Source organism: Talpa europaea (genome assembly GCF_964194135.1).
Source record: "Talpa europaea genome assembly, chromosome: 9".
Taxonomy (NCBI): Eukaryota; Metazoa; Chordata; class Mammalia; order Eulipotyphla; family Talpidae; genus Talpa; species Talpa europaea.
The window spans coordinates 80,981,955-80,997,097 of record NC_140076.1 but is presented as its reverse complement, the minus strand read 5'-3'; the positions used below and the strand labels follow the sequence as shown (position 1 = coordinate 80,997,097).

Sequence of the window (15,143 nt, the reverse complement as noted above, 5' to 3'; positions counted from 1 at the left end):
ATTTTTTCATTATCTGCATCATCTTTGTCTTTACCCGGTAATAAGTATCTTCGCTTTAGGACCTTAAAACTTCAGTTAATTTAATACCAAGTTTTTCCTGAGCCCACTCCTTTTTTTTTTTTTAAATACCTAAAGCAGTGGTTTATTGAAGGCTTGCCATGAATCTCATTTTCTTTATATAACAACATTATTGAGCTATATAGTTCACATACCATACAAGTCACCCATTTAAAGTATGCAATTCTATAGTTTTTAGTAAATTCACAGAACTATAGTCATCAACAATCAATTTTAGAACATTCATTATCCCATAAAGAAATCTTGACACGTTAATAGTCACTCTACTTCCCCCACCATCCCTTCCAATTGTAGGCAACTATTAGTCTGACTTTTTTTAAATTTCTCAATGGATTTGCCTAGTTCTAGATATTTTATGTAAATATAATCCTATATTGTGACCCTTTGTGATGGACTTCTTTCAATTAGCATGATATTTTTAAGGTTGAACCTCATTATAACACAAGGTAGTACTTCATCCCTTTTTATGGCTGAATAATATTCCAATATGACTAAATTACCACATATGTTTGCTATGGAGAAATATTCATGGGCATTTAGGTCATTTCTACTTTTTGTCCATTATGAATAATGTTGCTATGAACATTTGCTTGTTTGTCTTAGAGAGAAATACCTAGGAGTGCTATTGCTAGTTCAGAATATTTGCATTTTAAGAGGGAATTCATCTGGAGTCATTGGTACTTATTCCAAAACAGTGAATGAATTCTAAAATGGTAGAAACCCCTGCTCTGTGATACCTGGGTGGGGAAGAAACTCCTGGGCAGAGGAACCTTTCAAGTTTGATGATTGCCTGTTCTTTTCACTACTAAGGCCTGTCCCAAGCTCAGCCTACAAGTTCCGCTTCATCCCATTCCATCCTCCCTGTTCATTGCCAGGTTCTGATTTTTAGGAGCACTACAGCTGATGTCTCCAAGCTTGCCAGGAATTTGAGGAACCCTAAGCTCTGTAAAAGATCTAGGAGAGGATGCTTACCCAATCACCAGGCATTTGGCACCAATGTTTGCCCATATTTCTCTGGGGTGGGGTGTGGGGGGGTGTGGCATGTGTACCCAAATGGTTTCGGTTCCAGACACGTGTGCTCAGAGCAGGTGGGATGAGCCTCTCCCGCCTGCTGGTAATTAAGGTCTCTTTGGGTGATAATGTAGAGTCTTGTGAAATGCCTTTGTTTTCTAGAGGTGGGTGAGGCTTAGCTGGGGGGACAGATATGTACCAGGAGGCTGGTAGCCCAGATTCAAGCCTGACCAGCAGGGGCAGTAAGAGGAGAAGATATAGGATAGGGTGGGAACAGGTAGAGAAAGGTAAAAAAGAGAAATGGTCTTCCAAAGACTGGGAACATAAACACAAAAATCACAAAACAAGGTAGCTAGAGACTACAGAGGGGTGGGGCTGCCAAGGAACTGGGCAGGTTTTCTGGAAAGAGGCTGGCTGTACTTCCAAGTTGAGAATTCAAGAGCCCACCCACCGCCCTCTGTGTACACAGTCACTGCCAGGCCCCAGCATTTTCCTGTACCAAGGCTCCAGGTAATGAGAAGGGCTGCCCCATTTAGAGTGCCACCCTTAATCCCTTTTTCTCATTTCACCTCCCAGTCACCTCAGGTCAGTCCTCTGCTTCGAGCTTGTCCAGCCCATGCCTCTGGGCAGGTAGCCAGACAAAAAACTGTTTTGTTGACTAATCTATGGGAAGGAACAGCAGGGATTCATTGTGTCATACTCAACAAAGGGCCATTTCTGGCCCCCGGTTGCCCTGTAACAGGCAGGAAGGACCAACGACATCCGGCTAAGTGGATTGAGAGTCTCAGCCAACAGAGGTTGACATGAGATACCCCAACTCACCCTCTTCATTTGACTTTATGGGGCTTTCCTCTTCCTGAACACTTAGGATCTAGTGTTTTAAGGGACTAGAAATTCGCATTTCTTAGAGAAGGGGAATTGAGGTGGCTACTGCTGTAACACGTTGAAAGGTACAGTGGAGTAAGAAAGAGACAGGATTGAGGGACAGAGTGATGGAGGAGCAGGTCACAGGGGGAAGATGCATTAAGGATGTTGGTTTCCAGCTCAGGTCATTCTCTATTTTCCTTAAGTTCTCTTAGAAAGACCTTTGACCCTCACCACTGGCCCTTGTGGCCTCCTCAGAAGCCTGGAGAGTGGGAACCTGGGAAACCTAGATTTCTCCCACAGATATTTCCTTCTTCACATGTACCTGTGGGGTGAGATCCTCTGGCCTCCCTGCTTATCTCCCTGTGGCTTCTCCTTAGCGTCTTGATCTCTAACCCCTCAGCTATGTGTTTACCCCCTCCCCGCTCTGAGGAGTGAGTCACAGCCAGAGATTTGTTTGAACAGAGTAGAGAGGCTGCCTGTAATTTGGCGGTGGCTGGGCTTCTCCCCAAGAATGTTTATGAGGTTGGAGGCTCCTTGCCTTGTGATTAACTCTGTTCCTTTACCCCTAAAGTAGAAGGTTCCACTTCCTCTCTTGCCTATCAGAGTCTCCTGCTAGACATTTTTGGGGTGTTCCTAAAGCTTCTGGAGCTCTGAGCTCCCTCTAGCTCTGGAAAATGACTTACGGCACCAAGCAGAAAGGGGCCTGTGTGTTCCTCTTTGGCGCTGGGTTAGGACTGTGGGGCGAGGCCTGTGGCCTTGGAGACTGGATTCTCTGGTTCTAGAGGGTGAGGTGCCGGAGAGAACCCGAGATTTATTTATAGGCTCCATTTAGACAATTTGTCTCCTCTCCTTCTGCCTGACCTTTGTGAAGTGCTATGGCTCACAAAATACTTTCACGTTGTTCTTACCATAGCCCCTCTTCCCTAGGCAAGGGGCATTATTACCTCCATCTTGCAAATAGGAAACTGAGGCCTAGAAATAAGGTAATTTGTTTGAGGATTAATGGGTGTCAGGCGGCCTCAGAGGCTACCTCTCACTCCAATTTCAGTACTGTTCTTTCCTTCTTTTTATTTTTAGAATTTTTATTACAGGAATGCCACACAAATTTTTGTTGCTAAAGTTAAGAACACTAGAGAAGTATATAAGATGAAAGTCACTTTGTTCTCCTGCCCTGCTCTAGTTTAGTGTGCATGAATTCAGCTTTCCTCTGTGCTTACTTTCAAAAAATGCCATTGGCCTGGTAATTAGGAACAAGGATGCTGGAGTCATAGGGCCTGAGTTTGAATCCTGACTTTGTCCTTTACTAGTTATATGATTTGGGGCAAATGCTAAACTTATATGCCTCAGTTTTCTCATCTGTAAAGTGGAATAATACCTACAATGTGATATTGCAGTGAGGACTGGATGAGTTAATACTTGGAAGTACTTAGAACAAGGCACAGTAGGGCTTAGCACATAGTAAGTGCTATATATAGGGGTTGGCAGTTACCCATAATATGAAATTTTATATGTATATAAAACGCACACACATATCTCATAAGCATGATGCATTCTTGTATATGTATGTGTTCATTTTTTAAATAAATGAAAAGTCATTTTATTTATGAATTAATATATCTGGGGATCTTTTCCTGTCAGTTCATAGCGGTTTATTTTTCAGCAATGTAGTATTTCATAGTATGGATGTTACTGTACTTTACATAGTATGGATGGTACTATACTTACTTATTAGAGAGTATTCATATTGTTTCTGCTTTTTAAGTACTATAAGCAGTATTGCAGTTAAAAGATTTGTGCTCATCAAATACACATGGATTTCCATAGGGCATATTCCAAATAAATGGAATTACTGAGTTCAAGCAGTTTATAAAATATGCAAGCCCTTTTACAAATATTGCCAAATTAGCTTCCAAAAGTACCTTTGTAAGTTTACATTCTCTCCAACAATATGTGAGATTAGTCTTTTTTCCTGCATCCTCACCAATCCTGAATATTATTAGTATCTTTAGTATTTGCCATTCTTTTGGACTAAAAAAATATTTCTTCAGGATTTACATGAAGAGAAGTCAGTTGCTTTTACTGAAAAGCAAGAAAGAAACTTGTACATGTGGATAATTTTAAAACAGTAATAAGACAAATTCTTGGCTACTGAACACCCAGCTTAAGAAATGGAACATTCTCAATACTTTTGAAGCCCTGTGGTCTCCCTGGAACCGTAACTCTCTACTTCCAACATAGACAGAAGTAATTACTGTCTTGGATTTTGTGTTTGTTTCCTTGATTTTTTGCTGCACCTCCCCCTGCCATGACCTTCAGGGCTAATGGCTGTTGCCATGGTCCCTGAGGTCCGGCGTGGGCAAGGAACCATGCGCGCAGGGGGAGAACAGCAAACTCCCTAAGATGCAGATAAGTCGGATGCCTGTTAAGAGATAACTACTACCAGAAGCCACCACAGGAAAGTAAGAAGGAATGCTGCCCACACAGAACCTTATCTCGCTTTCTTAAGGCCCACAAACTTTATTCTACTATAACTGTCTTTCTAAAATCTTTTCTTTTCGCGGTCTAAAAAGGTCATTGGTTGCTAATTAAAAAACGTACGTAATTTAATAACTGGACTAACTCAAATGAAACATTACAAAACTCTGTGTAATAATAGAATGGTTAGTAATTTCTAGGTTATATGCTCAGCTTTGATAGCTTTGATGTTAATAAAAAAGCATTGCATTATAAGAAGTAAAATTCACCCATAATAATCAATAATAATTAAAAATAAGTTAGTGGTAGTGAATAGTTATTAAAACAAAAAAGTAATTACATAGAACAAAAGAAAAAATAATAGCCTGACTACTTAAGGATGCGGCCACGTCCAGATGTAACTTCGGACATAAATCACTGCCCTGTCAATGATAAGCTAAACTTATGAACAAGCTGATTTTGTCCACTGCTGTGCTTCACCGTTCCTATGCTTTTAGAGAACATATATACACTGGCCACCAACTCAAAGAAAATTACACTCAGATTTTCACTCTCTTGAAGTGTGTCTGTGTGTCATTTATTTGCCGAATCCCTGACCACTCTGCACAATCTCAACCCTGAGACGGCCTCATCGTCCATCGCTGTGCTGGTGCGCGGCAATTTTTGTTTTACTATGTGTTCAACTTAGTTTGATATGTTTTGAACTTTATATATGTGGTATCTATATTCTACAGCTTACTTTTAAATTTAACATTAATGTGGAGACTCATTCCTGTCCATGCACGTAGCTGTAATTTACTTATTTTCATAGCTGCACAGCAGTTTGCTGTACTACTGCACCAGAATTTGTTCCTCTTGTTTTCTTGGTAGTGGACCAGTGGGTTGTTTCCAGTGTTTGCCATTGCCAGCAAAGCTGCTTTGAGCATTATTTCTGCATGTCTTATCTTTGTACCTCTTAAATATATACATTTAATGGAACTGCCACAAAAATGATAGTTGTTTTAACCTGCATTTCCCTGATTACTGGCGAGATTGAACATCTTTCATTTATCTATTAGCTACTTACATTTATCTCAGAGTTGCCTTTCTTAGTCTCTGCTCACTCCCTCGCCCCCTTTTCTTGCCTGCTTTTTCCAGTATTCAAAACTGCTTCTCTAAATTGAAAAGTCTCAGTGTCTTAAAAGAAAGGGATTGGGAAAATCCCTGACTATATCACCTGGAATTAATGCAACATGTCTTTTTTGAGTACCTACTTTAGGTACTGTGCTAAATGCAAGCTAACCGCATCTTCAAGGAGCTTAAATTTTATTGGGAGGATGAATGAATAAGTAGTCATGAAGGAGTGGGGTTAGTGTTACACTGTAGGATATGTAGGGTATAGGCCCTGAGTGAGGAAGGTTGGGGTAGGATCCTCAGAAGAAGGATGTCTGAGCTGAGCCTCAAAGGCTGAGTGGGAATTCTCCAAGGAGGAAAGGGAGGGTCTCAGGAAGGGAACCAATATGTGCACATACTGTATTGGAAGACTCATCAAGAGAAAGACTTGGATTTGGATGCGCTTCTACAATCAGATTAGGAAAGTCTGGGATAGTTTGAGTATAGGATACATGGGTGCTGTACCCTACAGAGTGCTGATAGGAGTCAAAACATTGTTATAGTCAGGGCTAGATCTGATCACGAGGGGGATTTAAATGCATGGTAAGGAGTTAAGCTTTTTTTAAAGCATGTTATTTAACCATAACACATGCATATAGCACAAATGTATGGTCAAGTAATTTTCACAAATTGGACACTAACAAATACCCAGATTAAGAAACAAGTCATTTCCTGTGCCACAGAAACCCACCTTTTGTCCCCTTTTACATGCTACCCTCTTGGGTAATGACTTCTAAACATATATGGTAATTTTTTTGTTTCTAAACTTTTCATATAAGAAGTATCATCCAGTAGACTTTTTGTGTCTGAATTTTTAAAAAATATATATTTATTTATGCATACAAGACCTGGGGTACAGGCCAGAGATGCGGAGGGAGTGGTGAGAGGACTCACCAGAGACAGAGTGGGGAACAGAACAGGCAGATTGACTGAAATATACTGCTGAGGGGAGCTGGGGGCAAGACAGGAAAGGTCTGCTGCACCATATGGGTCCCCTCCCTGGCCGGCTGGGGAATCAAATTTGTGCTGCAGAGGCTGGAGATAACTTGATAGCGCTGTCTTTAACCCCTGCACCACCAAGGAGGCCCCATGTGTACATTTTTGTTGGGTAAATAATTAGGGGTGGACGGCTCCCCAGTGGCACAGCGTGTTGAGCACAGTGCTGTGAAGCTATCCACAGCCTCTGCAGTGTGGGTTTGATCCCGGCTAGCCGGGGAGATACCTACATGGTGTGGCAGACCTCTCTTGTCTCACCCGCTGCCCCTCTCAGCAGTGTACTTCGGTCAGTCTGCCTGTTCTGTTCCCCACTCTGTCTCTGGTGAATCCTCTCACCCTCCCACACATTTGGCCTGTACCCCGGTCTTGTACATATAAATAAAAAAATCTTTAAAAAAAAAAAAAACTAAGTGTGGAATTACTATGTTAGAGGGGATGTGTCTATTCAGTTGTTCATTCATCTGTTCATCTATTCATTCATTCATTTTCATCTATTCATCTATGCATCTGTTCGTTTACAAAGTGATTATAATCCTGGCTAATTGCACCTTTAGTGTAAGAGTTATGATTGTTCCCCATTCCTCAACACTTGGGGTTTTGTTTTGTTTTCATTTTAGCAATTCCTATGTCTATTATGTGGTATCATCTTGTGGTCTTTGTTTCTAGTAATAATGATGATTACTAATGAACCTAAACCCTTTTTCATATGTTTATTGACCATTTGGATATCCTCTTATGTGATGTGTTTGTTGAAAGCCTTTGCCCATTTTTGTGTTGGTCCCTTTCTCTTTGCTCCCCTTTCTTTAAATAAACATTTTATTTTGGGAATCATTTTAGATTTATAGAAAAGTTGCATAAAGATAGTATAGAGAATTCCTGTATATTCTTAACCCGGTTTCCCCATGTAAACATCTTACTCAACCATGGTACATTTGTCATAACTAAGAAATTAATGTTGATATAATACAATTACTATAGATTGTATTTGAATTTCACCAGTTGTTCCTTTTTCTGATCCAGAAATCTATTACTGGAGATAGTGTGTTTTTAGTCTTTCTGCTTTGTAGGAATTCTTTCTTTATTCTGAATATCCTTTGTCAGATATTTGTAAAGTGAATAACTAATGTTGTGTGTGTTACCTGGTATTTTCAGAGGTTGGTATCTTTTAATCAACAAAAATTCATAATTTTAATATACTCTGATTTATTAAAACTTTTATGGGGAGGATTTCTTGTGTGTGTGCCACATTTAAGAAAAAAAGTTGCTTTGCTAAAGTTAAAAGGGTGTCTGTCCTCTGACTTCCTATTAAACTATTACTATTTTCCTTTTTACTTTCAAATCTGCAATCCACATGGATTGATGTTTGCATGTGATGTAAGGTAAGGGTCAATATACCTCTTTTCTAATAACAAGGCATATTTACTGATCTGTAAATATAGGAAATATGTTTGTGAAAATATTTTGAAGAGGAGCACTATATCAGATTTTGAGGAGTTGGCATTTTTTTAAAAATTATATGTATTTGGTACTACGTTTTCACTTAAGTGTCAGGTTATCTATTTTACCAACTAAAATACCAAGATTGAGGGAGAATAAGATCAATACACAAAACAAATGAAAGTCAGAGACAGTGTTTAAGTCAAGGTCACTGTTCCTGATCCCATTCTTTTTCTACAAAGGAGTAAGTCAAATTGGACTTCAGGGCCAGTGGGCCAACAAGTTAATCTGATGGTGATCGAGGTACTGTTGTGTGTCACCTCGTTCTCACTATCCAAGTAGAATATAGTTTCTAAAATTAAAAAATATAAGAACAAAGGAAGGGTGGGTCTTAGGTTGAACAATTTAGTTTATTCATTAAAAGCCAACTTTGAAGAATGTTTACTGTGATAGAAATTAATGATGACATATTGGGGGAGGGATCAAATATATAACTGAGTATCGAAGTATGCCTTTTAATGTACACAGAAAAATTATAATGAATCCACTAACATTTAATAATGATTATTTTTGAATAGTATGTTTATAAGTGCTTATTTTCTTTATTATATTCTTTAATTTTTTTGGTCTCTGAAAGTATTAATTACCTCTTGTTTTAAAAGATAAATGTAAATTCATGTGCAGCCGTAAGAAATAATAGAGATCCCCTGTGCCCTGTACTTCCTTTTCTTCCATGGTAACTTTTGGCAAAAATGATAATACACTATCACAAACCAAATTTGTTATCAGTACAATTAAGAAACAGAATATTCCTGCCAGCCAAAGATAATCCAGATTTACCTTGTAGAGCCACACCCATGTTCTTCCTGCCTCCATCTTCTTAATCCTGGCAATCATTAACCTGTTCTCCATGGCTGTAATTTTGTCATTTCAAGAATATTACGTAAGTGGAATCATATAGTCTGTTGCCTTTTGTGATTAGCTTCTTTCACTTGGCATAATTTCTCTGGAAGTTGCTGTTGCCTCAATATTTTATTCTGTTATACACCAGTAATTTGTTCCCTTTTATTGCTGAGTAGTAAATATTCCATTTTATGGATATACCACAATTTGTTTAATCATTCACCTATTGAAGGACATCTGGGTTGTTTCTACTTTGGGGCTATTATAAAGCTATTAAAGTACCAGTTTTTGTGTGAACATTAGTCTTCATTTCTCCACGATTAATACCCACAAGTACAAATGCTGGGTCATATGGTTGTTGTATGTTGAATTTTTTAAAAAACTGCCAAACTGCTTTTCAGCATGGCTGTCACTTTATATTCCCAGGAGCAGTGTATGAGTGATCCCAATATCTTTGTAGTCTTGTCAGCATTTGGTTTGTCACTATTTTTTATTGTAGCCATTCTGATGGGTTTGTAGTGGTGTCTCACTGTGGTTTTAATTTGCATTTCCCTAATGATTAATGATGTTGAACATCCTTTTATGTACTTATTTGCCATCTGTATATCTTTTTTCAGTAAAATGTCTTTTCATGTTTTTTATTAATGTAAAAAAACTATAATTTTTCTATAGTTTTCTTTATTTTTGTTATTGTGTTTGTCTGGTTTTGGTACCAGGATAAGACTAGCCTCTATATTCTGGATGAGATTATATAGCAATACAATTGGTACTATTTTTTAAAAAAACATTTGATAGAATTCTCTGGTGGAATCATCTGGATCTGGATATTTCTTTTTAGAGGTCTTTAAATTGTAAATTTAATTTCCCCAATAATTATAAAGCTATTCTTATTACCAATTTCATATCAGGTGAATTAAGGTAATTTGTGTTTTTCAAGGGTTTGATTTTTTTTTAAAGGATTTTTTTTAAGATTTATTTTTATTTATTTATACAAGCACTGGGTACAGTCAGAAGCACGGAAGGGTGAGAGAATTCACCAGAGCCAGAGCGGGGAGCAGAGCAGGCAGAAGGACCGAAGTACACTGCTGAGGGGAGCAGCAGGCGGCAGGAGAGGTCTGCATGCCATGTGGGACCCTCCTCTTGTGGCCGGGGAGCAGCCGGGGATCAAACCGGCGCTGCAGAGGCTGCGGGCTGCTTCGCAACCCAGCGCTCAACCGCTGCGCCACCAGGGAGGTCCGGGTTTGATTATTTTATCTAAATTATCAAATTTATGCTCATAGAGTTATTCAGAGTATTGCTTACTCCTTTTCATACCTGCAGAGTCTGTAGAAGTTTCCTATTTCATTCCAGATACTGGTAATTTGTGTCTCTCTCTTTTATTTTTTGTCAGTCTTGCTAGAGGTTAATCAATTTCATTTGTCTTTTCAAAGAACTAGATCTTTGTTTCATTGATTTTTCGCTATAGTTTTTCTGTGAACTATTTATTTCTGTTCTTACCTTTATTAATGCCTTGTTTCTGCTTGCTTTGGGTTTAGTTTGTTCTTTTTCTAAATTCTTGTTGTGAGAGCTTAAATTATTGATTTGAGACCTTCCTTCCCAACCCTTCTCCCTCCTCCCCCCCAGCTTTCCTTAACACACTATGAATTTCTCAGTACTGCTTTAACTGTGTCCCACAGAGCTTGACATTTTGTTTTTTCATTTTCATTCAGTTTAATGATTGTTTTATTTTCCTTGAGAATGCCTTTTCGACTCAAGGATTACTTAGAAGTATGTTGTTTAGTTTCATAGTATTTGTAAATCTTCCTGTTGTCTTTCTCTTATTTATTTTTTGTTTGATTCCATTATAGGCAGATGAACATACTCTATGATTTCAGTTTTTTCAAATGAGTTGAGGTCTACTTTAAGGTCCAGATTAGGGTCTGTCTTAGTGTATGTTCTGTAGGTATTTGAAAAGAATGTGTATTCTGCTGTTTTTGGATAGAGTTAATTATGTTTCTGGGCAAGAATTTTGGTTTTGCCCTGTATGGGATTTGCTCAGTTCTGTAGGTTTATGTCTTTTGCCAAATTTGGGTGGTTTCAGCTATCATTGCCTTGAATAATTTTCAACTTGTCCCCTTTCTCCTCTCCATCTGTGTTAATTTGAATGGCTAAGATGATCTGTCTAGGCACCAACCCAGCCTAGCTGTCTGTGCTCTCACAGTTAGAATGCCTGGGTTCATGCAATGACCCGGCTAATTCCCAGCTTCACTGGCTGATTCCTTTGTTGTCCCGGCTTTTCTCAATTGCCTGTAGGTATGGGGAAATGTTTTAAGCAAAGTGCGTGCTTTTGTTCTGGAGGGAAAGAGCTGGCAGCCACTCTGGCAATTTTGAAATCATTTCCTCTTCTTTCTTTGTAACATCTTGACCTAGGTATCATGGAGCACTCATTCTACATTTGGAAAATACTTAACCTGTGTTAAGGGCTGTGACAACAGTCCTCGGGGAGTTAACAGTCAGAAGGGGCAGTCCTCATGGATCACAAGTGATGGAGAGGCAGGTGCCACAGGAGGCCCTGTGATGCTGAGGGAGCTCAGGGCGGGGAGGGTGTACTACCCACAGGGTATAGGGAAACGTCATGGAAGATGTGGCATTTGAATATGACTCTTGAGGGACCTGCAGATACCCCAGATGAAAAGAAAGGACACTTAAGGCAAAGGAAATGTAGAAAGCAAAGGCACTGAAGTGGGAGGGCAAGGAATGTATAGAGGGGGCAGGCAAGGAGGGGCAGTAACAAGATAGGTGAATTGACTCAGACTGTTGAGAGCCTTAAATGTCACGTTAGGATCTGACATTTATTTTGTAGGAATTAAGTGTTTTTGTAAAACCAGCTACATTGCCAAGATTGGGAAGGCTTAAGGACTATTGTGGGAGTATCTTCTGTCTTTCTTAAATTTGGGTTCATTCTAAGAACTAGGAGGGGGCTATTATTTGAATATTTCTTTATGTGACAGAGAACAACCTTCATATGTTTTCAGTTAATCTTCAACAACAACAAAAAAACCCTACCTTTAGTTGGATGGTAGTATTCTCATTGCAGAAATTGACTTGCTCCTTCTGTAGTTGCCTGTCCAGGAAACTTACCAACTCCCTGGGAAGATGCCAACCTTTCTTCCTCCTTTCCTTCTAACAGATACTTGGAAGGTTAGGATGGATTCTTAAAACATGGTAAGGGTAGAATGGCCTTTATCCTGTTGGGTCTCAAGATAGGGGATGAGCAGATGACATCAAGATCACTTTCACCTTTGGATAGATCATCATTGACTTTGCTGTATTGCCTGGGAAAGGTGTATACTCCCACAAAGGGTTAACTGTTAGACTCTGATTCAATACAGCTATCAATCCGTTGGTGAACCTGCAGACACTAAGTACTGACTATAAATATCCTTGGATTTACAACTGTGCCCAGGAGTTGGGGGACAGCAATGGGTACCCCTAACGTACCTTCACCTCCTCCACACCCCTGCATAGTTCAAGGGTTAATTTTACTATGTCTAAACTCTCATTTATCAAATGGGAACCAGTGTATCAGAATGATTGAGCCCCTCATCCACCTCTACAGGTTATTGGCAAGGTTTGGCCTACCCTCCCTTGCTGACCCTGCCTATGCTATTATCTCCCCAGATATCCAATCCCAGCACTTTTACCTCTTACCACGTTTTTCCCCTTAGGCTTTGTATTTTCCCCACAAAGTGTTTTTTTTAACCTTTGAGTTATAAAAGAAAACCTGGTTCTTCCTTTGAAGCTAGGCTCATATCTAGATGAATAACTATTGTCTTGCCTGCTTTTATTTGGATAATGTCTGTGTGGCTATATAGAAATGGTAGTTTGGTTAAGGAAAGACATCATAGGCTTGTAAAGTACACCAGTAACTTCCTGGTTGGCTGTCAGGTACAGAAATTCTGAATTGGGATGACCAAGCCAGGAATGCCCTCTTCAGAGTTAGGGGAGGGGAGTCCCTTCCTTCCCCTATGGAGCTGCTTGGAGCAGCCTTGCTGTGCAGCCTTTCTGCAGTATAAAGAGCACTGTCAGAGCCCCCACCTCTCTGAGACATTCCACCACTCAGGAGAGACCTGATCTTGGGAAAGCTAAGGTCACCCTTCTGGACCTCTGCTTTCCTTGTCTGTGAGATGGTGATAATAAGGCCCACTCCATAGTTTCAGCAAAAGTGCACCTTGTACCAATAGAAGACTGTAAAGGTAAAGGGTTATTGTTGCTGTCGTTGTCATTACTAGGGCAGCGTGGACATTCTCAGACTGACTCTGCAGAGTGAACTGACAGGAGAGGAACTTGAACACATAGCCCAGAAGGTATTGAGGTTTCTGGTGGGGTGAGGCCTCCCCTCAACCAGTTCTTCCTTGCTACTGACTCTCACCCCTGACTGCTGGAGCCACTCTGCTGCTGTGAATTTGGGAGCGCTTCCTTTCAGGCACATCTTGCTGACCTCAGCATATGCGCAGCTTCCGGGAATGGGAGACCGCCACTAAAATGAAAACTAACCGCAATTTCTACTAATTTTCCCTGTCTGATGTTCTTGCTACTGTGTAACTTCTGGTAGAGATCCTGAGATGAAGTTTTAGAGGGCAAATTCTGCTAACCTTTCACGTCTCTTGAGGAGCAGATTTTTGCGTTGGTAAAGAGGCTCAATTCTGGACTTTTCATGATTTCTGAATCTCTCTACCTCTCTCTCTCTCTCAGGCTGGCAGGAAGACCTATGCCATGGTGTCTGGCTACTCAACTGGTCATTCTCTGGCCTCAGAATTGGTGGAGTCCAACGATGGACATGAGGAGATCATTAAGGTAAGTAAGCTCAGTTCACCTCCACTTTGTCTTTCCTCTCTCGTCCTCTCTGCAAACATGAGAGGGAGCAACTGGTTATGCCTAAAGGAGTTTGTGGTTTGACTCAGAAGAACTAGATCTGTAATGCTGGTTCTTGGCTCTCCTGGAAAGATCCTAATTAGCACCAGGACACCACTGCCTTATAGTGACTTTGGTGTGACCTACCCCGGCCTAGGCATGGTGGCACAACCTGTCTGGGAGCCTGTTCACTCTCCGTTTGCCAGCTGGAGATTGTGGAGGCGGGAGGTAAAGGGGGTGTTTATACAACTCACTTTGTTCTAAAAACAGCTTTTTGAGACATAATTCACAGAGCATAAAGTCGACTCAAAGTATACAGGTAGTGGCTTTTAGTACATTCACAGAGTTGTACATCCGCTGTTCATGCCAGAACATTTTCAGTCACTCCTCTCAGCTCCTAGCAATCACCAACCACTTTCAGTCTCTATGAATTTGCCTTTTTCAGATATTTCATATGAATGGAATCATACAACATGTGGTCTCTAGTGTCTTTTTTTTCACTTAAAATAATATTGTCACTGGGCCTCCCCTGGTGGTGCAGTGGGTTGAGCACAGCACTGTGAAGCTGTCTGTAGTCTCTGCAGCATGGGTTTGATCCCAGCCAGTGAGAATCCCACATGGCACAGCAGATATTATCTCTGGTGAATCCTCTCACCCTCCTGCGCATCTGGCCTGTACCCTGGTTCTTGTATAAATAAATAAAAATCTTTAAAAAAAAATAATATTGTCAAGCTTCAACCATTTTGTAACGTATGTCAGTACTTATTGCTTTTTATGGTTGAATATTACCTTGAATGTATGTACCACATTTTGCTACCTATTCATCAATTAGTAGGCACGTGGGTTGTTCTACTTTTTGACTTATGCCATTATGAATATTCATGTACAAACTTTTGTGTGAACATAGGTTTTTAATTTCTTGGCACATATTTAGGAATGGAATTGCAGGTTGTATGGTAACTCTGTATTTAATCTTTTTTTTTTTTTAAAGATTTTATTTATTTATACAAGAACTGGGGTATAGGTCAGAGGCGCAGGAGGGTGAGAGAATTCACCAGAGAGAGACAGAGTGGGGAGCAGAACAGGCACATAGACCGAAGACACTGCTGAGGGGAGCAGTGGGCCAGGCAGGAGAGGTCTGCCATGCCATGTGGGTTTCTCCCTGGCCGGCCGGGAATCGAACCCGTGCTGCAGAGGCTGCGGACAGCTTCATAGCCCGGCGCTCAACACGCTGCGCCACCAGGCAGACCCTGTATTTAATCTTTTGAGGAACTACCAGACTGTTTCCCAGAGCATCTGCTCCATTTATATTCCAACCAATAATGCATGAG

The 15,143-nt window shown here is 40.3% G+C and overlaps 1 protein-coding gene across 2 annotated transcripts in view; it reads left to right on the top strand.

The window, feature by feature from the left end:
• Nucleotides 1-15,143, top strand: part of TUFT1 (tuftelin 1) — a gene marked incomplete at both ends in the record, with an annotated part of 36,781 nt that overhangs the window by 5,327 nt on the left and 16,311 nt on the right. Inside the window, 2 exons of one of the 2 annotated variants that reach the window (XM_084241930.1) lie at nt 13,191-13,265; nt 13,654-13,755. In XM_084241930.1, coding sequence (XP_084098056.1) covers nt 13,191-13,265; nt 13,654-13,755 — 177 coding nt within the window. The remainder of the gene's footprint in view (nt 1-13,190; nt 13,266-13,653; nt 13,756-15,143) is intronic. The other variant, XM_084241931.1, reaches the window with a different exon arrangement.